The sequence below is a fragment of the Aulonocara stuartgranti genome, assembly GCF_965226115.1.
Source record: "Aulonocara stuartgranti genome assembly, chromosome: 15".
NCBI classification, from domain to species: domain Eukaryota; kingdom Metazoa; phylum Chordata; class Actinopteri; order Cichliformes; family Cichlidae; genus Aulonocara; species Aulonocara stuartgranti.
In genome coordinates, this window is record NC_138951.1 from 22,596,626 (window position 1) to 22,620,074 (window position 23,449).

The 23,449-nt window shown below is 41.9% G+C and overlaps 1 protein-coding gene across 3 annotated transcripts in view; it reads left to right on the forward strand.

Moving 5' to 3' along the window:
* The window catches only part of galnt14 (UDP-N-acetyl-alpha-D-galactosamine:polypeptide N-acetylgalactosaminyltransferase 14 (GalNAc-T14)), a 244,046-nt gene that overhangs the window by 196,318 nt on the left and 24,279 nt on the right, over positions 1–23,449 (forward strand). For all 3 annotated transcript variants that reach the window (XM_082505539.1, XM_082505537.1, XM_082505538.1), the window contains exons 9-10: positions 8,062–8,165; positions 19,215–19,341. In XM_082505539.1, the coding sequence (XP_082361665.1) occupies positions 8,062–8,165; positions 19,215–19,341 (231 nt within the window). The remainder of the gene's footprint in view (positions 1–8,061; positions 8,166–19,214; positions 19,342–23,449) is intronic.

Sequence of the window (23,449 nt, forward strand, 5' to 3'; positions counted from 1 at the left end):
CCCAGGATGTGAGTGGGCATTAAGGCGTCTGGGAAGGGATCTCAAAACTGGATTGTAGATGGCAGACAGTTGGTGTCATAAACTACCGCCTCTGTTCAAAGATGGTCACTCACAGTGGACATAGATGGCCTCTTTTACTCCTCTTTCAAACCATCTGTCCTCTCTGTCCAAAATGTGAACATTGGCATCCTCGAAGGAGTGACCTTTGTCCTTTAGATGCACATGGACCACCGAGTCTTGTCCCGTGGAGGTGGCTCTTCTATGTTGTACCATGCGTTTATGAAGTGGCTGTTTGGTCTCTCCAATGTAGAGGTCTGGGCATTCCTCGCTGCACTGTACAGCATACACTACATTGTTAAGAGGTTCTTAAAAGGTTCCTTTTTCATAAAGCTTAAACTTACTGTTGGATCAGGTGACCCTGAACCATCCTTCATCATGATGCTTCCAGTAACTATTATCTACCGTCAACCTCCAACCACACATAGTAGGTGGCTGCTTTTCTCTGGGCTTGGTTCTTCTGGGGATGCCTTCCTGTAAAAAGGGAGTTCTTTCTCCCCATTTTCAAGTGCTTGTTAATCGGTATCACCCATCAGATCATTGGGTTTCTTTCTTTAATATTGCAGGATCATTACGTTAGTATAAAAAGTGCATCGAGATGTGTTGTTGTGAACCAGTACTAGAAAAAAACTGCTGAATTCATAAAATTCCAAATAGACCACAGTAAATGCAGCTGACTAACTAATGTTGGTTACCTTATGTGCTATACTGCATGTAGACTAATTTTTAATAAAAAGCCCCAATACATAATTAATTTAAAATGGCAGTAATGGCCCACAATCACAGACTGTCAGAGTAGTGCTTAAAAAAAGCTTCTATGTCTACATAATGTAATTTTCTGTGGGGTGCTGTGATTAATGGCAGTGCTGATGTGCCCCACCACTGCTAGAATAAAAAAAAAATGCAGTTCAGAAATCAGTAAGAAATTAATCATCCTGCTCTGACCTATTATTACTGCAGTGACCTCAGCAGGGTTGTGGCAGGCTGACCTCATCAGAAAAATAACAATAGTGGTCAATTTTGATTGGGTTAAAATAACTGCTGTTTACAGAGGCAGCCTTCTAAGGTCATGTAAGTAAAACCTCCAACCTTTCTCAGACAGGTGTTGACTGAGGCCATATATGTATATATTATGAAAGAGAAGTTTGACTTCTAACCTTTAATTACACTGTTATTTTTATCCAAATCATTTTCTTTTTCCTAAACACTGCCAAGTAGTTTAGTTGCCAAACCCAAGTGAACAATTAGTCAAAATTGTTATTTTCTAAACCTAACAACTAAAACTGTGTGGAAAAAAATATAAATAATTGAAACAATATTGTGTACTTACTAAACAAACTTATATAAAATGAACTTTTCTTTTCTTTTTGGTCTTTTAGTTAAGTTTCTGTGGTTTTGAGTGATGCTGAGTTTTTTTGTGATATGATTTGAATCTATTTGTTATTCTAGCCTCCCTGTGTTTCCCTGTCTGTTCACCACTTTGTCTTACTATGTTTAGGTTAGTTTCCGTGTTTCCAGTGTCTTCTCTTTCTTTCCTGTGTTGCTTTAACATTTAGTGTTCTTTTGTTTTTGTTGCAATAGTTTTAGTTTCTCCATATGTGATCATCCTGAATAAACACAAAAATCGGCTTTAATGCTGTTAACTCACAAGAGTTATTCACAAGAAACAAAACAACCATGAAGGACGATGCAACAAAGCAAGACTGAGACAATACACACACACACACACACACACACACACACACACACACAGGATAACGAGGGCAGAGGTAACAGGTGGGAACACAACTGAGAATAATTAACTTAATGAGTCGGGGGAACCAACACACGGAACAACAGTCGCCAAAATAAAATATGGAAGAGAGCCACAGCAGAATGGGGAGACAGCACTAACTTGACACAAACAGACAAAAGGAAAAACAGAGAGCGAGAAGACTGAAGGAACATCATGAGAACACAAAGGGGAACTAACAAACCTGACGTCATCTAAAGCTGAACTAAAAGCAAGAGACACATAAACTAACTCTCAGAAGCACAAGAAATCTTTGGCTCCTTTGGTGGTTCGACACTGGCACTTAAATCTACTCAAGTTTAGTTTAAATTTAGTGAAACATTGTGGTTTAGACTAAAATCCGCCCCTTCACAACACCAACCCTGCACTGCTGAGCTTGATGCCTTGGAAATGAAAGCAGGTTGCATAAGGACACATTGGCTGTGATGAAAAACCTAATACGCTAAAAGTTTACAAAACCTCAAATCATCGATGCCTGACAAATCATTTGCTGTGGAGAGATGAACAAACAAACAAAGGGAAGCCACAAGAGCCACAGAGCAAACACACATGCACGGTTATAAATAATAAACTTTGGCACTGCTCCTTCGTCATAAGTCAGATTGGTGGCAGGAACCCAGATTTGCTGCTGTGCCAACTTATGACTGCCTGACTTCATGCATGGTTTTTATTTTTATGTTTTGGTGGAGGCAGCGGGGCAGGCAATCACATATGGTGCGTGTGTGTGTGTGTCCCTGTGTTTGTTTTTTGGAGATGGATGTAGAAAGATTGTGGAAAGGTTGTAGCTTGTTCACTGTCATGGTTTCTACCTGCAAGTCAAGTCAATGCTTTTATCTGCCATGTCAACCTCGTTACCAAGAGTTACCATTTATGCATTTATAAACTATACGTATGAAGACCATGATTGGCATTATGTATTTCAAAGCCTCCAACCCTAACCTTTACAACCACATACATCATATATATGCACTGTAACCTGTAACACAGATACTCGAGGAGATGAGTTGGGGTGCTTTTCACCACTTTTTTTTTAACAGCATCAGTTTTTGGAACAAATAAACACACAGGGGCAGTTGAACATTTAGAAGTGCTTTCATTTACTCTTATCCTGGTGTTTCAACCATGCAAACATTTCCATCTAGTATTAATTTACTTCTAGAAACAAGTTTCACCACTTAGCAGCCGTCTCAGTAATAACATAAAAACTGCATGCATAAAATCACCATCTATCCATCCATATAATATCTTTACTACAATATTTAGTGGATGTGCCAGCTGCAGTATAGTTGAAAACTTCTGCTGCACCACATTTTCCCATCTTTATCCTGCATGTCCTGTTTTCTCCTCTGCATTGATGATAAACACTGTAAATGTATTTTGGTACTTACTTACTGCAACATAAAAAAAATAAAATAATCAAACCTTTGCTGTCAACCAGGGGTCTGAAACTTTTAGTGCTCAGTTTCATTCTCTGCTGTCTTTAATTCTGTAATTAATTTTTTATGTGTACAGGGAGTGCAGAATTATTAGGCAAATGAGTATTTTGTCCACATCATCCTCTTCATGCATGTTGTCTTACTCCAAGCTGTATAGGCTCGAAAGCCTACTACCAATTAAGCATATTAGGTGATGTGCATCTCTGTAATGAGAAGGGGTGTGGTCTAATGACATCAACACCCTGTATCAGGTGTGCATAATTATTAGGCAATGTCCTTTCCTTTGGCAAAATGGGTCAAAAGAAGGACTTGACAGGCTCAGAAAAAGTCAAAAATAGTGAGATATCTTGCAGAGGGATGCAGCAGTCTCAAAATTGCAAAGCTTCTGAAGCGTGATCATCGAACAATCAAGCGTTTCATTCAAAATAGTCAACAGGGTCGCAAGAAGCGTGTGGAAAAACCAAGGCGCAAAATAACTGCCCATGAACTGAGAAAAGTCAAGCGTGCAGCTGCCAAGATGCCACTTGCCACCAGTTTGGCCATATTTCAGAGCTGCAACATCACTGGAGTGCCCAAAAGCACAAGGTGTGCAATACTCAGAGACATGGCCATGGTAAGAAAGGCTGAAAGACGACCACCACTGAACAAGACACACAAGCTGAAACGTCAAGACTGGGCCAAGAAATATCTCAAGACTGGTTTTTCTAAGGTTTTATGGACTGATGAAATGAGAGTGAGTCTTGATGGGCCAGATGGATGGGCCCGTGGCTGGATTGGTAAAGGGCAGAGAGCTCCAGTCCGACTCAGACGCCAGCAAGGTGGAAGTGGAGTACTGGTTTGGGCTGGTATCATCAAAGATGAGCTTGTGGGGCCTTTTCGGGTTGAGGATGGAGTCAAGCTCAACTCCCAGTCCCACTGCCAGTTTCTGGAAGATACCTTCTTCAAGCAGTGGTACAGGAAGAAGTCTGCATCCTTCAAGAAAAACATGATTTTCATGCAGGACAGTGCTCCATCACACGCGTCCAAGTACTCCACAGCGTGGCTGGCAAGAAAGGGTATAAAAGAAGAAAAACTAATGACATGGCCTCCTTGTTCACCTGATCTGAACCCCATTGAGAACCTGTGGTCCATCATCAAATGTGAGATTTACAAGGAGGGAAAACAGTACACCTCTCTGAACAGTGTCTGGGAGGCTGTGGTTGCTGCTGCACGCAATGTTGATGGTGAACAGATCAAAACACTGACAGAATCCATGGATGGCAGGCTTTTGAGTGTCCTTGCAAAGAAAGGTGGCTATATTGGTCGCTGATTTGTTTTTGTTTTGTTTTTGAATGTCAGAAATGTATATTTGTGAATGTGGAGATGTTATATTGGTTTCACTGGTAAAAATAAATGATTGAAATGGGTATATATTTGTTTTTTGTTAAGTTGCCTAATAATTATGCACAGTAATAGTCACCTGCACACACAGATATCCCCCTAAAATAGCTAAAACTAAAAACAACTTCCAAAAACATTCAGCTTTGATATTAATGAGTTTTTTGGGTTCATTGAGAACATGGTTGTGGTTCAATAATAAAATTATTCCTCAAAGATACAACTTGCCTAATAATTCTGCACTCCCTGTATTTCTCAGTCCTTCGTAGCTTGTCTTCATTTAGTCCACAACTGCTAACAAAAACATGCCTGTGCCTGCTTATCACCTCTAATCTAGCTTCCCTTCATTGGGCAACATTCAGAATTCATTGTAAAATGTAGTAATTTCATGGGCAGGCTCCTCCTATTATTGCATTAGTTGGCCTGTCCAATCATCTGGTCAGAGTCTTTTCACTGTACTGTGGTCTTCTTTTAAATTCAGACACAAGGCTGCAGGAACCTTTGGAACAGCCTTCCTAAGCTCCTCCGGTCAGGGGTCCGTTCTTCGTACCTCGCTTACTACATCCAAGATCAAATGACACATCCAAGATCAAATCATCGCGCTAACTTTGAGCTCGCTATTCCGGTTCTCCGAACACACCTGTTGTTGACGATTAGTATAGCTGGATGAAGTAATGTGAGATAACTGGGTGGCTTAACAGGGGCTACGCATCGATAGTAGAAACATTGATCGGCAACCCTTTGATTGGTCGGCGAAAATGTCGAAGGAGCGCGCTCTGTATTTTTTGGCAGCAGAGCAAGAACTCTTGATTGAGGGATTTCAGGAGTTTCAGAGTTTAATTAAAACGCAAGGGAACACTGCAAAGGCTGCAAAAGCAAGGAGAGAGGGCTGGCAGAAAGTTGCTGACAAATTAAACTCGTAAGTAATTTAATAATAATAATAATAATGGATTGGATTTATATAGCGCTTTTCAAGGCACCCAAAGCGCTTTACAATACCACTATTCATTCACTCTCACATTCACACACTGGTGGAGGCAGCTACGGTTGTAGCCACAGCTGCCCTGCGGCAGACTGACAGAAGCGAGGCTGCCATATCGCGCCATCGGCCCCTCTGGCCAACACCAGTAGGCAGTAGGGTAAATTTATTATATTACACTATATTATATTATATTATATTATATTATATTATATTATATTATATTATATTATATTATATTACATTATATCCTCTTTCACATTAGAGCCACGACAGGACCCACTAGAACATGGGAACAAGTAAAAGTGAAATATAAGAATATTCTACAGAATGGTAATATTTATCACTTATATTGCTTTTAGTCTCTTGGAAAGAGACCCTGAAATAATCTGTTTGTTTATAACAGCAACCAAGAAAAGGGCAGAGCAAACAAAGACAGGTGGTGGTCCTGCACCCCCTCGTCAACAAGTTGGTTAAGTAAATAATACCCTCACGGGAAAATCGATATCTCTCTATGAGCACACTGTCGCGCTGAGCTAAAGGATCCTGTCTATCCCGCAATATACGCTGAATTCTGAGGACTCTCCTTATCAATCTTGCACCTTCCGCAATGGGTGGCTTGCGTATACGGACAGGACATGGCTGCGACAGACTTCCCAAATCCACCTTCGCTTTTATAGCCGTGGTCTCTCATCTTGATTACACGAAGTAATTTACAATTACTACTCTAAAATATGAATTACATCTGAAATAATCAAATACATGAAATAGAATGATTAATAGTACATTTCCCTTTTTTTAGGAAATGACCTGTATGTATCTGTATGAAATCAATAAAAGGATCAAATACTGCATTAACTTTAGTTACATTGATAATATTTATTTATGGTAAAACAGTGGAAAAATATCGCTGTTGCTTTCGTATAAGTGAAGCGGACATACCTGAGTGGCCGCGATCTAATCCTGTTTACATAAAGTAAGCCTGCTCCCGAGCAGGTTTACGCTTACGGATCTGTTCCTATGACAGCAAGTCCCGGATGAGCTTTGGAGAACCGAACGATCCAAGATCACGCAAAATCGTCAACAATCAAATCCAGCTAACTTACTTAGCGAGGTACGAAGAACGGACCCCAGGTCAATCTGTGCTTTGGTTAAATTACTGCTGAAAACACATTTTTGTATGTATGCACACTTTTCTAATGTGTGTTTTCTCCAAACTGAAAAGCACTTTGTATCTGTATCAGAAACTGCAATACAAATAATAATGTTATTATTATTATTGTTACTCATTTCAGTGAAACTGCTCCATAATGCAGTGATTTAAACATTTGTCTAACAAGAAAAAGATCCTGTAAAAGCTCGAAGTGTGCAGACAGACTCGCTGTGGTCACCTTTTGTGAATAAGGGAGAAGCTGAAAGTAGCTTTATTTAAGTGACACTGCGGTAACGTCATCTGAAAAAGGAACGCGGTGGGCGGTCGATTGTGATGAGGTCTGCATTCCCGTAACTTTTGAGCTTAATTTCTTAAATGATTATTACTGAGATTTCTGCTGTTCCAGTCCTATGTCACATCATCGCTGCTGCACTGTGTGGTGTTGTCCGATCGGCCTCGACACTCTAGAGAAAAAATAGCCCTCGAGCATCAGTCCTCATAAAGATAGGGACACATACACATAAATGTCCACAAATAAACGCAGTCTTGTTTGTCTCATCCTATTCATTGCATTTGCCAAGTTATTTTATGCCATTTAACATCCTCACTTTCTGCAGTCAAAGTCTTATACACACACACACACACACACACACTGCTACATTCCTTTAAACACACAAGGACAAATTGAGCTTGAAAAGAGTTTATGTTCTGCCACCCACATACGGACACACACACTCGGGGTGCTATTTGCAGGCGATGACAGCGGGATAATTGTTGATAAACAGAGGGTATTTGATGGCGCATGCTGGCCTTCAGCTATTCAGTCGTCTCATTGTCCTGCATGTGTCTGTGTGATTGTGTGTGTGTGTGTTTGCGTTATGGCAAACAGAAAGGAAACGGCAAAACTCAAAGAGAAACTACACAGGAGCTCCTCGTGTTTGGATTAGATCTGATGAGATTCTGGAGAAATGTGAGGACAAATGTAAGCAGCACAAGCACGTGTGAGGGCTGAAGCTTTTACTTTTCTTTCACATGTTTATGTGTAGCTAAAAAGTTAGGGTAGTGAAGGTAGTGAAGATTTATGCTTTTGAAACTCCCTTTTCATAAATGTTTTTTTTAATCTGTTTTGTCATCTCTGGATGTTTTCGGGTCAGTAGTGAGACATAAATCTAGTAGACATGCTTAGGACTTAATTACAAATTACAAGGAAATGTTTTTCTCATCTTGTGACTCCCTTATTTTCCCCCTTTTGTTGTTTCTCTCACAGGACCCCCATCATTGCAGGCGGACTGTTTGTGATTGACAGGTCCTGGTTCAATCACCTTGGAAAATACGACACTGCCATGGACATTTGGGGTGGTGAGAACTTTGGTGAGTCATCGTACTTGGAAGAAAGGTGCTGTGAAGTTTAGAGGGAACTCGTAAAACATTGGAAACTAATATTAACGGTTTAAGCAGTAATATTAATGATGTTTTCTGTTGAGTAATTACATTTTTGCCACTTCTACATTTTTAAAATCATTTTATTTTTGTTGTTACAGACCACCCATCTCAAATGGACTAAACCAGTGAAACCATTATATCCTAACATTAGCAAAAAGTCAACCATCCATTTATGAAACACAAAATAAATAGCTCAAGCTGCATTTTCATCAGTATCTTTTGGTTTATTTACATTCAGTCAGTCCACTCTCACTGCAAAGAAACTGGAATGTATCTTTGGACCAAAGGAGGCCCACATTTTCAGTTTCCTATGAGCTGCATTAGGCTTTAACTGCCAGTGTTGCTTCGGGGTGAGTCTGGCCACAGTGACACAGTCACAACTCCACATCTGGAGCTCAGCTCAGATTAGCCCACAGACTATTTTCCTGTGCCATGACTGGGCATAAGAGTCCAAAGTAAATCAGATTAGGTCCAAATGTGTCTTCTGTCAGGCTGTGGATGGTGTCTTTGTCAGTACGAGGGCCATAAAACTGATTCAGACATAAGTGCAATTAAATTAGCTCGAGTTCGAACCATGACTGATGATTGTCATGCATTTTTAATGATTTAGTGCAAGGTGTACTTACAATGTGCATCAAAACAGCAGGATAACCTGAGTCATTTGTATGGGATCAGGTCCACTCTAACCTGGCTGATCGTAGCCAGGTTAGCCAAAAACGTTTAATTTACTGAATGCCAATGTGCAGACTTAAAAATGCATTTGTCCTAGCTGCCACTGGTCTTTTGAACAGTGTTTTTTATGTTTTATATGATTTGTTATTTATTGCATTTTGCTTTATGGTTGTGTGATTGATCCTTTATCCCAAAACATTTAAAAGTCCAAATATAAGGTGTTCTTCCCTGCAGATTTCACATTATGCAAAAACACATCAAGTAACGCAGATTGGTCCTTTTATCAGAGGAGTTATTACCAAATGTAAGGAGTTAACAAATTCTACAGATTCTTCTTCTCTCTTCCCTTATCGTCTCTTCTCTTCTGTGGCAAATTAAGGTATTCTGTGTTAAATTAAATGACGACTGCATTCATTATTATTTCTCAAGGTACAAAATATAAGCAGGAAAAAATATTAGTCAAGCACTCAATCTTATTTGCTAATGTTTGCAACATGCAGCTTACTGCCAGTTGCGCTGATTTTTAACACTGGAAAAAAGCATGTAGGATTTTTTTACGTTTATTGAAATGAACTGACTTCTCCTGTGTAACTACAAAATAAGTCGCCAAACTGACCATCTAAAAACATCATAACATCACAGAGAAACCTGCTGGATGTCTGCAAACTTGAACATCGTCACAAAATTTGTAGGATTATTACCTTAAGGGAAAAAATCATGGTTTTAGTTAAATATTTAAAACGTTAGCTTTCACTTGAAGGAGGAAATGGGCTAGTTTGCTTTTTTCATTTTATACCAAACGCTGCTATTATTTCCTAATCATAATCAATCTTAAATAACAGTGCGAGGGGCCCGGCCCTGGAGCGGGGTGCCGCCGGTGCGTCGAACCACCTGGGGGGGCTCTTCAACTGGTGGGGGAGATGGTCACATCTTGCAGGAGCTTTCCTCTCTTCAGGAACTCTCTCTGCAGGAGGGGGAGATACAGGAGAGGTGGAGGAAGATCTCAGCCTGGGCGTTTACTGTCTTATGTAGTCTGGAAGATGAGTGGATGATGGGGTGGGTGCAGTTTTCTCTGTGGTGGGGTTGGGTGGACTGTCCCGGGCTCTGTGGGGCCGGGAGGCGCTGCTGCACTGGGCCCCGGTCCGGATGGGCCTGGGCCCCCTTTCCCTGGCGGGTCGCGGAGTGTGGGAGTGCCTACTGGGGTCAGCGGGGGAGCTGGCCCCAGGGAGGGGTTACCTGCCCCTCCCTTCCTTCCCTCCCCATCTCCAGCTGCCTCTCTCTTCCCGCTCCACCACAACCACCCACACATGCAGGGCCTTGGAGTGGGGGTATGTCACCAGGGTGCAGAGGAGGCTACCCCCCCCCCCCCCCCCCCTCTGTCCCCTTCTGGCTGCCTCTGCCTCAATTTTATCCCACAACTTAGACATTCACATTATTCACACTCTCATTACACATACATATAGGATCTTGGGGGTGGGCACAATCACGGAGTCCAAATTACCATCAGGGTGTACACCTCACCCCTGGCGTCGTTGCCCACCTCTCAATTTTAAATACAAGTAGACATTGAGGGCTATCAGGAGGGACTATGCGCTTACCTGCTGCTCTCTGGCAGGTAGCTCCATGCCCTCCTGGGTTTTAATTGCACCTTAGAACACATGCATCAACACTACAATGAGCGGGTGGAGGGAGGTTTGGAGTCTTCTCCCACCCCCATTCTCTGCGGCCTGCTGGAGCAGGAGGGCTAGGTGGAGTTGGCCGTCCGACTGCGGTCTGGAGTGTGGGGCCTCCCTGCTGCTACGGAGTCGGGGTGGTCTGCCTCTCCCCACCGCAGGGAAAAGGGTAACACCACCTGGGTCTGGGTGCAGTTCCCCCCTCCAGGAGCAAGGGCACCTAGACCCGGTTTGTAGAGTACGCTTGGGGAGTGTGATCGTGTGTACAGCGTCTCTTTATGTCTCTCTCCACGTTGGTTGAGTGTGGAGTGAGTGCATATGAGAGCATGAGGGGGGGAATGGATGTTTGTGTCTGTGTGTGCCTGTATGTCTGTGTCTATATGTCAGGTTGGGTATCAGACGCCACCTCTCTGGGGACACCTCAAGCCCTCCAAGGTTTGGAGGCCTATCTCCACCTACCACCACTTCCCCTGCCGGTGGCGGACTCCCTCAGGTGTCGGTGCGTTGGTGGTTCTTTGTGTCTGGGGGTGGGCGTCCAGGTACACACCGGCTCACTCCTTGGCGGCCGCTTATCGGGGCCTGGAGCCTGGGGCTCGCTCGGGCCCCTTCGGGGGTGGGGTGCCCCCGGCCTCTCGGCCTGGGGCTCGGTCACTCAGGCACAGCTGGCGGCCGGCGGAGCTCACGGGCGCATCACTGCAACTCCCCCTGGCTTCTGCTCCGCGGCTGCTGAGTGAACCCTCATCTGGGACTCTCCTCAGCTCTTACTGGAACAGTGGCGCGGCTGCCCCTCTGTTGGTCTTCCATGGTTTCTTGTGTTCTGGGGGCCTCTGGATGTCTGGAGTTTTGATCTCCTCCATACCTGCTTCACACCCTGGAGGACGGGGCTGTGGCCCCCCCACACTCCCTAGCAGATTGTTACATGGAGAAACCTTTGGAATACAAGCGCGCTGATCCACACAGGTATGCACACGGGTGTTCACTGCTCGTAGACCCAAATTACACCTTTCTTGGCTGCTACTTCGAAGCACATCTGTCCTGCGTGCTGCACAACAACATTGAATATTTAGTATTTACTGCTGTTTACACTTAGCTAGATTAATGCGATGGTGTTGTGTTTAGTATGTTGCTTTGTTTTTTGTTTTTTTTGTCTTTTTTTGCTTGTTTTCTATTCTTCTCTCAACAGGTGATCCAGGAGATTTTTATTTTTTTTCTCCCCCCCTTTCTCACTGTCCCTCTCCCCTTCTGTTTTTCCTTTCCTTCCTCTTTCTTTCTCCCTTTCCTATCTCTCACTCATGTCTGTCCCGTCTGTAACATCTGAAAATAAAATATAATAAATAATAAAAACAAAGATCGACCAAATGGACCAATACGGCAATGCCACGATGATCCATTTGGCAAAGTAAATCCATTGGGTATCCTTGTTGGTCTTCAGACAACAATTCTGATGGCTAAAGAACCAAATGGGGCAGGCGGAAAAAAAAAAAAAAAAAAAAAAAAAAGAAATCAACTGACTTCTCCTGTGTAACTACAAAATAAGTCGCCAAACTGACCATCTAAAAACATCATAACATCACAGAGAAACCTGCTGGATGTCTGCAAACTTGAACATCGTCACAAAATTTGTAGGATTATTACCTTAAGGGAAAAAATCAGGTCAGAATCAGTGAGTGGATGAATTATTAGCGGGTATGAGTTTCTCTCATGTTCAATAAATTTGGTACCTAACAAATTAAAGGTATTCATCACATTAATGCCAATTCCTATAAAAACCCAGAATTGCCATAAAGCAGTTACCGTATCACTTTGTACCATTGCACACAAAGGTCTAATTTTCCCAGAGATAAGGCACTATATCATGATCAGCTTTAATGAGCTCAGTGCTTCGGTTACAAGAAAGCCAAACCTCCTCTTCACCTGCAGTTCTACTGTTTCACATCTAAACTGTATTTTCTTCACTATAGTTTTAGCAACCCTGTCTTCTCACCACCAACATTCAGAAATGATTAATTTACCCAGAGCAAATCTGTGTGGTTGTCATGTTCACTGGCAGGATGATGCTTTAATGCAAGATTCATGTTTTTTATGGTTTTAGTTAAATATTTAAAACGTTAGCTTTCACTTGAAGGAGGAAATGGGCTAGTTTGCTTTTTTCATTTTATACCAAACGCTGCTATTATTTCCTAATCATAATCAATCTTAAATAACAGTGCGAGGTGCAGCCATAGTTAATAAGCATGCCTAAATTTAATTCCTCATTGTGCTTCCAGTGCTGCTGAAATTTTTAGATGGCTATTATATGATGGATGTCCCATTTTGATGGCTTACACCTACAGTCTGTGATTTCACCACATGAATCGAAATTGCACCAACTTCAGTGTCAAGAAGACTCGAGTTTCATGTCAGGTATCATCACTTGTGATGAGAACTGTGTCTGTCTGCAGCTCTGAGACAAAACAGCAGTTTTCAGGAAAAACAGAGACTCAGTGTGCAAGTTTGAAGGTTAAGCATCAGGTCAGGGGTATTACAGTTTTTTACAGCCGCTAGGACACATTTCCCAATACTTAGGTCACTTTTGCAAAACTCTTCACACAATCCTCCTAACTGACCGTCAGCTTGGCAAAGCAGTTCATTTCACATTCAAAATGCACTACAACTACCAAAACACTTCATTCAGGTCTCAAATAAACTCATTCTTCCAGAACACTAGCAAAGGTTGACAGCCGACAAACACACTTTGTCACCCACAAAACAATGACCTGAAAAACACTAACAACATGTAGCATTACACAGTGTTTTCTTGTGTAAAACAAGGACACATCTCTGTTTATAATTTCAATATATGTTACTGGAATGAATCAGACATCATGCAGAATTCGTTAATATTTGTTTATTTATTTCTATTTTTTTGCACTAAGTAATCCCAAAATACAAGAATTTGTATACACACCATCCACTGATACACATACAATAGTAATGCTAATCTACTCGGTCTTCTCCATTTGGCCACAGGTTCTCATCCACATCACATCTTATGTCATCTAGGGCAACACACCTAGGAAAGAATCTTCTGGCATGCCAGAATTGAAGGAGTTGAACAATTGAAGGAGTAACACCTGTGCAGATGTTCATCTACAATGAGAATCAGCTGTGGCTGGTTAAACTGCATTTTTAGATTTAAAATATGTTTCAATAAAATATTGCTGTTGAATTTTGCTGTCTTTTCAAGTTTTGCATTGTGTTATTGTTTTGGCCATAAGTTTAACAGTTTTGACAACAGTATGTAAGCACATGCAAAATGTCCTGTACGTACAAAGATTTTTGGCAGTTGTTGTGTCTGAGTGAGAAGATAATTCATGAAATTTGAGAGATGTAGTCATTGAATGCATTTTGTGCCAAAGCAATGATAACTGGTCCTCAGTTTAGCCCACATAGACTTCTGTTGTGCTCACTGTGTGAGGAGTTTTGCAAACGTGACCTAAGTATTGAGAAATGTGTCCTAGCGGCTGTAAAAAACTGTAACACGAGCATACTTGCCATTTTGTTTTGACTTTCACAACACACAAAGACATTGTTGCCCAGAGTCACACTGTCATGGCAGAATTATACCATCATGTCCAGTGGTGTCTGAAAGATAACATCTATTGCAAACCAGCTGAACTGTGCATGTGCTACTGTACCCTAGCACACAGCACAACCTTCACTTACCACGAGCTCGACCAGATGCTCTCTGTAACCTTGTCCTTTTCCACAGAATTAAATTCAAGTTGAAGGTTTGGCCTTTCGACACAATAGTGGGTATCCAGTGAGCATCATTGACGCATACAGAATTTGAGATAGTGATCTAAAAGTAGGAGGACAGCTGTGCCCGAAGGAGACAACTTTAAAGGCGACTGCTCAGTAATTTAAATCAGATTTGAATTCAGATTTGTAATAGTGGAGTGACAGAGGGGGGAAAGTGAGGAGATAACAGCTTGTAGTTTTAGCATACACCTAGCACTGCATCAGATGCATGACTTGAACAGTTTCCCTGGTGTTGACTGTGTGATCACAGACAGCTGAGCCGATTGCAAAGACAGAGGGATGATTAAATTAGTGAGATAACTGCCAGAAACAAAGGTGAAGTTTTCATTCAACAAAAAAAAAGTCTTTACCTTCTGACATCCATCCAGCAGCAGCATCTGGCGCTCCTGCTGCTACCTGCCTCCAGTCATCTGAACTGTGCGTGTGTGTGTGTGTGTGTGTGTGTGTGTGTGTGTGTGTGTGTGTGTGTGTGTGTGTGTGTGTTTGTGTCTGTCTGTGGGTGTCTATGGTGTTGAATTCAGTTTGGTGATTGTTATACTGCTGCCTTTTCTCTGATCACTGAAAGATGGTTAGCCTGTTTTTCATCTCCCTTTGAGAAACGTGCGCACACAAACACGCACACACAAACACGCACACACACACACACACACACACACACACTCATTTGCTCTCTGTCATGTTTCTGTCAGTCTCACAGGCTCTGTGTCAGTATCTCAGCATCTTGCTGACTTCTCTTGTTCTCCTTTGTACTCTCTCGTGTTTCACCTTTGCCTCCATCCCTCCTCTCCCTCATCAAACCAGTCCATGCTCTAATTTTCACTTCCTCTCTCTTCCATGCTCTCACTCTCCCTCTCTCCCCCCCTGTTACTGCAAAAACTTTGTGAAATTTTCAGCTTCTCTTTCTTTGGGGGAACGCTTGTTTCTTTTTTTCTCTGTGGACAGATAGAAACTCTGAGAATTAACACACACACGAGGAATGATGTGAAATGAAGTGAAGTTAGTTTTGTCTTTCATCTGTGTTGCAGTGCTCACATCAGAGAATGAGCACAGTGTAAGCAGGTCATATGAATGCATCCGCACACACATTCTAACACACATAACTCAAACAAACAAATCAGAGTCCATCAGTGTGTCATCAAATATTTAGGGAGGGTTGTCCCACTTAGCTGTGATGTGCCGAATAGAAAAGATACAAAATAGAAAAAAAGGACAACACTTCAAATAAATAAGCGTGAGAGACAGAATGGAGGTAAATTTAACCAGTTAACCTGACACACTTGATGTTTGCCTCCCAAAAGTATGTTAAAACTGGTTTCATCCCTAACACCACCTCTTACTTTAGTGAAGCTTGTTCTAGACATTTAAAATGAACCCCATGTCTGTGAAGGTTCTCAGTCATCCAGGTCATTGTAGTCAAATGAGCTTACAAAGAAAAGCGTCTGGACTTCTTTAAGTTGCTTGAAAATGGTAAATGGCCTGTATTTATATAGCGCTTTACTAGTCCCTAAGGACCCCAAAGTGCTTTACATATCCAGTCATCCACCCATTCACGCACACATTCACACACTGGTGATGGCAAGCTACATTGTAGCCACAGCCACCCTGGGGCACACTGACAGAGGCGAGGCTGCCGGACACTGGCGCCACCGGGCCCTCTGACCACCACCAGTAGGCAACGGGTGAAGTGTCTTGCCCAAGGACACAACGACCGAGACTGTCCAAGCCGGGGCTCGAACCGGCAACCTTCCGATTACAAGGCGAACTCCCAACTCTTGAGCCACAAAGTGGAAGTGGAAGGGGTTACATGAATAGGATGAATAGGATGAGGGATCTATGGAATCTTCGATACCCAGCATCCAGATTGACAGTCAAACCACTAGTAGCTCAGTGTTCCAACATTCAGTAGAAGGAAATATTCTCATGTCTAGAGTTTGACAAGGTACAACACTAATGCTACGGCAAGGGGGAGCCAGGATGACGGCTCATGGGGGCGATATCATCACCTCCACCCGAGATTGGGTACCAAGCCCCAAGTGCAATGGAAGGAGGATTGTTGAGTGCTTGAGGAACTGTCCTGAGAGAGGGTATCATGGCAAAGCTTGAAACCTGGATCCTCCGTAGCTGGTTACTAAGACTAAGTGAAGTACCATCTGAGGATCTGCTAGATAATGTGAACGGAGTACTATGGACAGTACCTCTGAGATTGCAAGTCCAGACTGACCAACCTGTGCCCTACCTGGATTGACTACAAGAAGGTCTATGACTCCAGTGCCCTGCACCTGGATCCTGGAATGCCTAGAAATAAACAAGATCAACAGGACCCTAAGAACCTTTATCAGGAACTCCATTGGGATGTGACGTACAACACTAGAGGCCAACTTCAAGCCCATAGCACAAGTCACCATCAAGTGCACGATCTACCAAGGAGGTAGTCTGTCCCCACTGCTGTTCTGTATAGGCCTGAACCCCCTCAGTGAGATCACTGACAAGACTGGCTATGGATACCGACTACAGAATGGAGCAATCGTTAGCCACCTCCTCGTTAACCAGGGGGAAGGAAGAAAGAACTTATGGGATCATGCTACAAGTATCTTGGAATCCCACAGGGAAATGGGAACCACTAACAGGCTGCTAGGAAAGCTAGAACCACCAAGTACTTGCAGAGAGTGAGGCAAGTCCTGAAGAGTCAGCTAAATGTTAAGAACAATATCCGGGTTATCAAAACCTACTCCCTGCCAGTGATCAGGTACCCTGCTGGGATAATAAGGTGCCCAAAGGAGGAGATAGAAGCCACAGACATCAAGACAAGGAAGCTCCTGACCATGAATGGAGGGTTTCACCCCAAGCCTAGCACCCTGAGACTGTACACTAAGTGCAATGAAAGAGGCTGAGGACTAGCTTGAACATCCACACCCATGAGCACATCAGGAAGATGGCCTTCACTGACAGCATGCTTAGTTAATACTTCAGGCAGCAAAAATCCAAGAAAAAAGAGGTGCAATAAGGACATGTAAGGACAGGTCCTTGCAGATACCACCAGCAGATAGAAGAACTGTCTGACAATCAGAAATCCTACCAGTGGCTGGACAAAGCTGGACTGAAAGGCAGGAAAGCGGCACTAATCATGGCAGCACAGAAGCAAGCTCCAAGTACAAGATCCATAGAGGCAGGGGTCTATCACACCAGGCAAGACCCCAGGTGCAGGCTGTGTACAGTTGCCCTTGAGAAAATCCAGCACATAACAGTAGGGTGCAAGATGCTAGCAGGCAGGGCATACATCGAACACCATAACCAAGTGACCAACAGGAACAAGTCCTGAGGTCAAAATGGGACACCTAGGGTAGTTGAGAATGACGGATCTAAGTTCCTGTGGGACTTCCAGATACATACAGACAAACTGGTGATGGCTAACCAACCAGACATATTAGAGGTGGATAAACAGAGGGAGATGGCCGTAGTGATAGATGTAGCTATACTGAATGACAGCAAGATCAGGAAGAAGGAACATGAGAAGCTGGAGAAGTACCAAGAGTTGAGAGAAGAATTTGACAAGATGTGGAGGGTGAAGGTAACAGTGGTTCTAGTGGTAATCAGGGCGCTCAGTACAGTGACCCCCAAGCTAGGCGAGTGGCTCCAGCAGATTCCAGGAACAACATTTGAGATCTCTGTCCAGAAGAGCGCAGTCCTAGGAACAGCAACGGTACTGTGTTGGACCCTCAAGCTCCCAGGCCTCTGATAGAGGACGTGAAGGATAGACTGAAAAGGGGATTTTGAAGTGCAACATTTATTATTTACTGCTTCAGCCATGCCATTTGAAGCACTTTGGGCTGTGTGACAGGTGCTTTGTAAAAAACAAAGCTTAGGATGAAAGGCGACATTTATTTAGGGTGCCTTTCAAGAGCAGAACATCACAAAGTGCTTCGCAGAAGAAATAAAACATTTTTGAAAAATTACATAGTGACACTGATAAAGATACACAGAACAGATAACTCTATTCTTGGCTTTGTGTAAGGGATGAGCATTCTTGGGTCAATTGTCATTTTGTTTAGGATAAAAGAGAAACCCCCCCCCCCCCCCCACAACTTTAGCTTTAAAAAAACAAGAAAAATAAAACTTACATCACTGAATAAAGCTACTTCAGCCAAGTCATAAATACTTTTTTTCTGATCCCTCTTATTACAGTTGAGCATTAGTGAAAATACAGAGAAATATTTGAATAAGTATAATTTTACCATTCATGGCAGTTAATTGAGCTGGATGCCTGAATATCTTTAAACAAAAACATCCCGCGTCTTCATATACGAAATGTCTCTACCTGAATTTAATTATTTTTGACTTTGCAATCAAATTTTGCTGTAAGGCTTTTTATTAGATATTAAGCCTTCAGTTTCATTAAAGTCTTACAGACAGATTTACTCTTCGTCATTATTTTATTTTGAGACGTTTCTGTATTTGACTATAAGAACTCTCATCATCAACTTTATGCCATTAATACAAAATAATCAAAGCTGCTCCCAGTGATCAGCTCAGATTGTTTAAGTTTACAGTTTGTCACAGCTGCATGAAAACCAAACCAAAATTATCAGTGATTTTATTTACATTTTTCAGTACAACAGGAACAGTAACAGACTGAACTAAAGTAAATAATACAATATATTACAGAGTTACAAAATATAACAAATAGCTCAATTATAAATATCCAGAATATTACAGAGATTAAATATATATGATTGACATTTTATACAGCTTTAGTGAAACTTTAATAATCGCTTCATATATCAATATCAGGGAATTTAAAAGTCTTTCTTATGTCTGTTTGTGTTGTGTGCAGAGATCTCATTCCGGGTTTGGCAGTGTGGCGGCAGTCTGGAGATCCTGCCCTGCAGCAGAGTGGGTCACGTCTTCAGGAAGAAACACCCATATGTGTTTCCTGAAGGCAACGCCAACACATACATCAAGTAAGTGTCTGAAGGATAATTTATAGAACTATTTTTATCACGGTTTAACAAAAAAATCAGTAATACTTGAGCATGAACCTTTGTGAATTCACTTCACCTGTTTCGGTGCAATTCAGAGGGACAACAGAGGTGTTGGAGAGGTGGCAACAGACCCTCTTCTTATTCCTCCTGACTGAGTTTTTTCTACTTTTTCTTTTTGCTCGTTTCCTTGTCACTGCTGATAGTATGAGACGATACCTGCAGCAAATTTAGGCTGCACATGTAGCCCAGCTCCTCCACAATATTGTAAGGTTTGTTTAATCTCTGGGAACAGACTCAAGAGCATGGAGGAGATACCAAGAGGTGGCTCCTGTTGCTGCTGTGTTGATGCCTTTCTTTGTCACTTTCATTTGTACTAAAGCAGATGAAACTGATCTATAATGGCTTATGTTTCTTTTTTTTTTCTTTCTTTTTTTTTGCCATGTATAAGAAATATTTGAGAAATTCAATGTTAGATTGAACAAAGTTATAAGTATCACAATTTTTTAAAGTGCTACACTTCTTGCAGCAAACAAATGTATTTTTTTTCCCGTCTGCTCACTCATTATTGACTCAGTGTCATGAGTCGACAGTGAATCACTATAATGACCATTTGGACCGAAGGAATCTGCTCTGTTCCTGACATTTAGAAGATCACAGTGTTAACACGCAGCCGTCTGTGTCCACACTCCAATGCTTTTGAACTCTCTCCTGGAAAAATTCAGTGAAAATATATTTTCAATAAATAAACCCTTCCAAGTGTATCTGTAGGCTCGGGACAAGAAGAAGCAGAGGGTTTCTGCTTGTACTCAACTGGACCAATCACATTTGAGCAGGCTTTGATTGCATCCAAGGAAAACATCAAACGCAAAAATAAAACGTTTACCAAAATAGAATCAGCTCTAACCCAAAGTCCAGAAAAAGTGGTCTTCAGACCTGCATATACTGGGTCTAAAGACTAGCTGGTCATAGGAATGACAAGAATTCAGCCTCAGCTTTGCTATTAAATCTCACAGCTAAGAAGTTTACTTTCTTCCATCAGTGGTCTCATTCATACTTGGCTCATATTTGGCTCTTTTCTTCACTTTTTTTGTCTTCACTTTCTAAAATGCAGCTGCATAAATATCAAGAATAACGGATCCCCTTTGAGGATATGTGCAAACTCATATTCCCACAGAATCTTTGATTTATATTATACCATTGCAGCTGTTATTAACATTATGCATGTCCTACCTTCTGTGTTTGCTCAGTCACTCAACATCTTTAATTTAATATGCTGGAGGTAAATTAATTATGTGAGGAATATCGTGTCTGTCTAGTTTCTGCTATCTCCGTGGTGCTGACCTTCTAGCCTAAATACTGTTTGTTAACGAACTTTGGTACTGAATTAATAACATATCTGACTTTTTTGTAAATTTATATAATCCTCGAGCATGCGCTAACCTTCCTGCCTAACTAATAATACGAGATCACTTTTGTGTGACTGAATTGCTGTGGCATGCAGAGGAAACAGACATGCAGCATTGCCATTCGGAGCTGTGTGTGTGTTGCAGCCTCCAAATGATGCTCCCATCATTGTTAAAGTGGATTTACAGCTGCCTGGGAGCCTTTGAGCTGCGAGCACAATATTATCCTATTAGCATAAGCTGTATTCTTATTCTGCCCCTGTCAAAGAGTTTGAACAGAAAGATGCTTTCAGGCAGCCCAATAATCCATTAACAGGACTAATGTGCTCAGAATGCTTCCGAATTGGTCTTGTATAAATAGATCAATCATGGCTACAATAACAACTCCATTTAGATTACAGGGTCAAGAACAAAGTAAACATGACTGCAAGGTGTGTTCCTAATAATGGCACGGTTTGGGATTTTGATCATGTTTGTGTCAAGTGATTTACTCAATTATTTTGTACTCCCATTAGTTTTACTTCCTTCCTTTGTTCTTCCCTTCAGTTTCCTACCACACACATGCAGACACGCTTACAGTATAAGAAGTTTCTTGTTTTCCTCTCATTAGTCAGAGTAGTCAAGCTAGTTTCCTTTTTTTCTATTTATTTGAATATTTTCCTTGTGCTTATAAAAGGATTTCCTTGGGTATGACTACTGGCTACTTTTATGCTTTTATGCTCTTCTGGATTGTTTGCCATGTTTATTGACCCCTTGTGTATGACCCGAGCCTTCAAATTCTTCCCTTTTGGACTTTTACTTTGCCTCCCGTGTCCCGTATTTTGCTCTTCATCTTATGCTTTAGACTCTTCAATGCCTATTAGGGAACATGAGCTAAAAATTTACATTAAAAAGTTGCCACAAGAGAGAAACTCAATTTCTTCATTTAATATTAAAACCCATTAGTTTAATTGGGCCCTTTGCTAGTGAATATCCAATATTATGTTGAAGCATGTATTAAAAGTCATTCTGGGAAACGCTTAAAATGACAAATGAAAGTAGAAGACCAGTGAGAGGTTATCGAAACCCAAACTGCGGTGCTTTTTTTTCACAAATTAACTCACGAATATATTGATGATTTGTCAGGTGATTTTTTTTCCTTTAACAGTTCACTAATTCATAAACCTCAGCATGCAAGCAAGGCGCTAGCACTGCCAGCGTTGGGAGTTGAGGTCCCCTTTGTGGCTTAATGGACAGAGCAAGGCACTAAAGATGCCAGAATGAAGGGTTCTGTTCCCAAAATGAGCGCTCCCACTGCTAAATGGCACTTTGGAGCGAAGCCTCGGCCAAATGGCTCATATAAATTTATTGTTTTGTGTCAAGCAGCTAATCCATGCCAACACTGATACTTTTTTTTCAGTTGGGCTGTTTAGTTGCTCATTTTGCTCCCTGTTGGCCGTTACCGAGGCAACATCTGTTCTGCGCAGAAGAAGATGACTTTTATTTGTATCACGATGGCCTGATGTTTGTGATCAACGCTGTCCTCCCAAACAAAGCTGCTGTTGTCTGCTCTCGTGTTGCTCTGCTGGTTAATTAGCTCGAGGCTTCAGTGCTGGCAGTCTGGATTATGAATATGCTAAATAAAAAGGGGCTGCTTAATAATTCGATTACAAAGTTTATGCTGTTTCCTCCCTCGCTGAGGTCTGCTGCTGTGACCTCGTGTTTGCCTGCTTGCGTGTGCACAGTGAGAGGATTTAATTGTAAGCCTGCATGTGACACATATTTATGTTTATACGCCTACAAGCATCTCATATCCCCTCTCTCTTCCCCTTTCATTAAGCTGCCACAGCCAGTGTGTGTAATGCCTGTAATGGAGGGTTTCTGTCATTTCAGTGAGATTGTTCACAGCTCACAGAAACTCAGCTAATAGCTAATTACTACAGAGAGACAGAGGGAGGGAAAAATAGAGTAAATGGAGATGAGAGATAGTGAAAATGTGGTTTACTGTTAGCGCTGTGTGGGTGAATAAAGTGCAGTGAGTTGAACCGAAATGATGAGATACAGCAGTAGCTATGACTTACACTTGGTATCAACATGGCTCTATATGTGGAAGTCCTGCCTGAATAGAAGAAAACATGATGTGCTTGAATGCAAATGCAGAAAACATCGCAGCCAGCCATATGACAGCCTTTGTTGTGATCTCTTCTACACACTGCGTTACAGCTTATATTGTATGTACACTGAATGCCACTGAACTGTACAGTAAAAGGTGGATACAACCAATGTTTAAGTGCCTTAAACTTGCATTCTTTCTGATGCAGTCACAGGTTTCAGGTCATATTAATTACACTTTGATCGTGATTTTGTAAATTATTGACTCGTTCAGCATCTTCTCAGTGAACAAGTTGCCACTGTACATGTATGAACATGCGGTCAAGATGGTGTTTGCCAAAATTCTCAGCTCAAGGCTTTCAAATTAGACTTTAAAAAGTGCGTTAAAGAGATCTCACAGAGGTTATGTATACGCTTGTATCTGTTATACACACTCCATGGTTCCATGGTTTCTCTGGTGCCCAGCTGGATTGAGATCTGGAGCATCTGATATTCAGGAAGTTGTTTTTGAGGTCAGCAGATCAAATTGTCCTATGGGGACGAGCAGGGGTAGTGACGTTAGAGAGTCCTATTTTTTCATTGTGGTGAGGGAG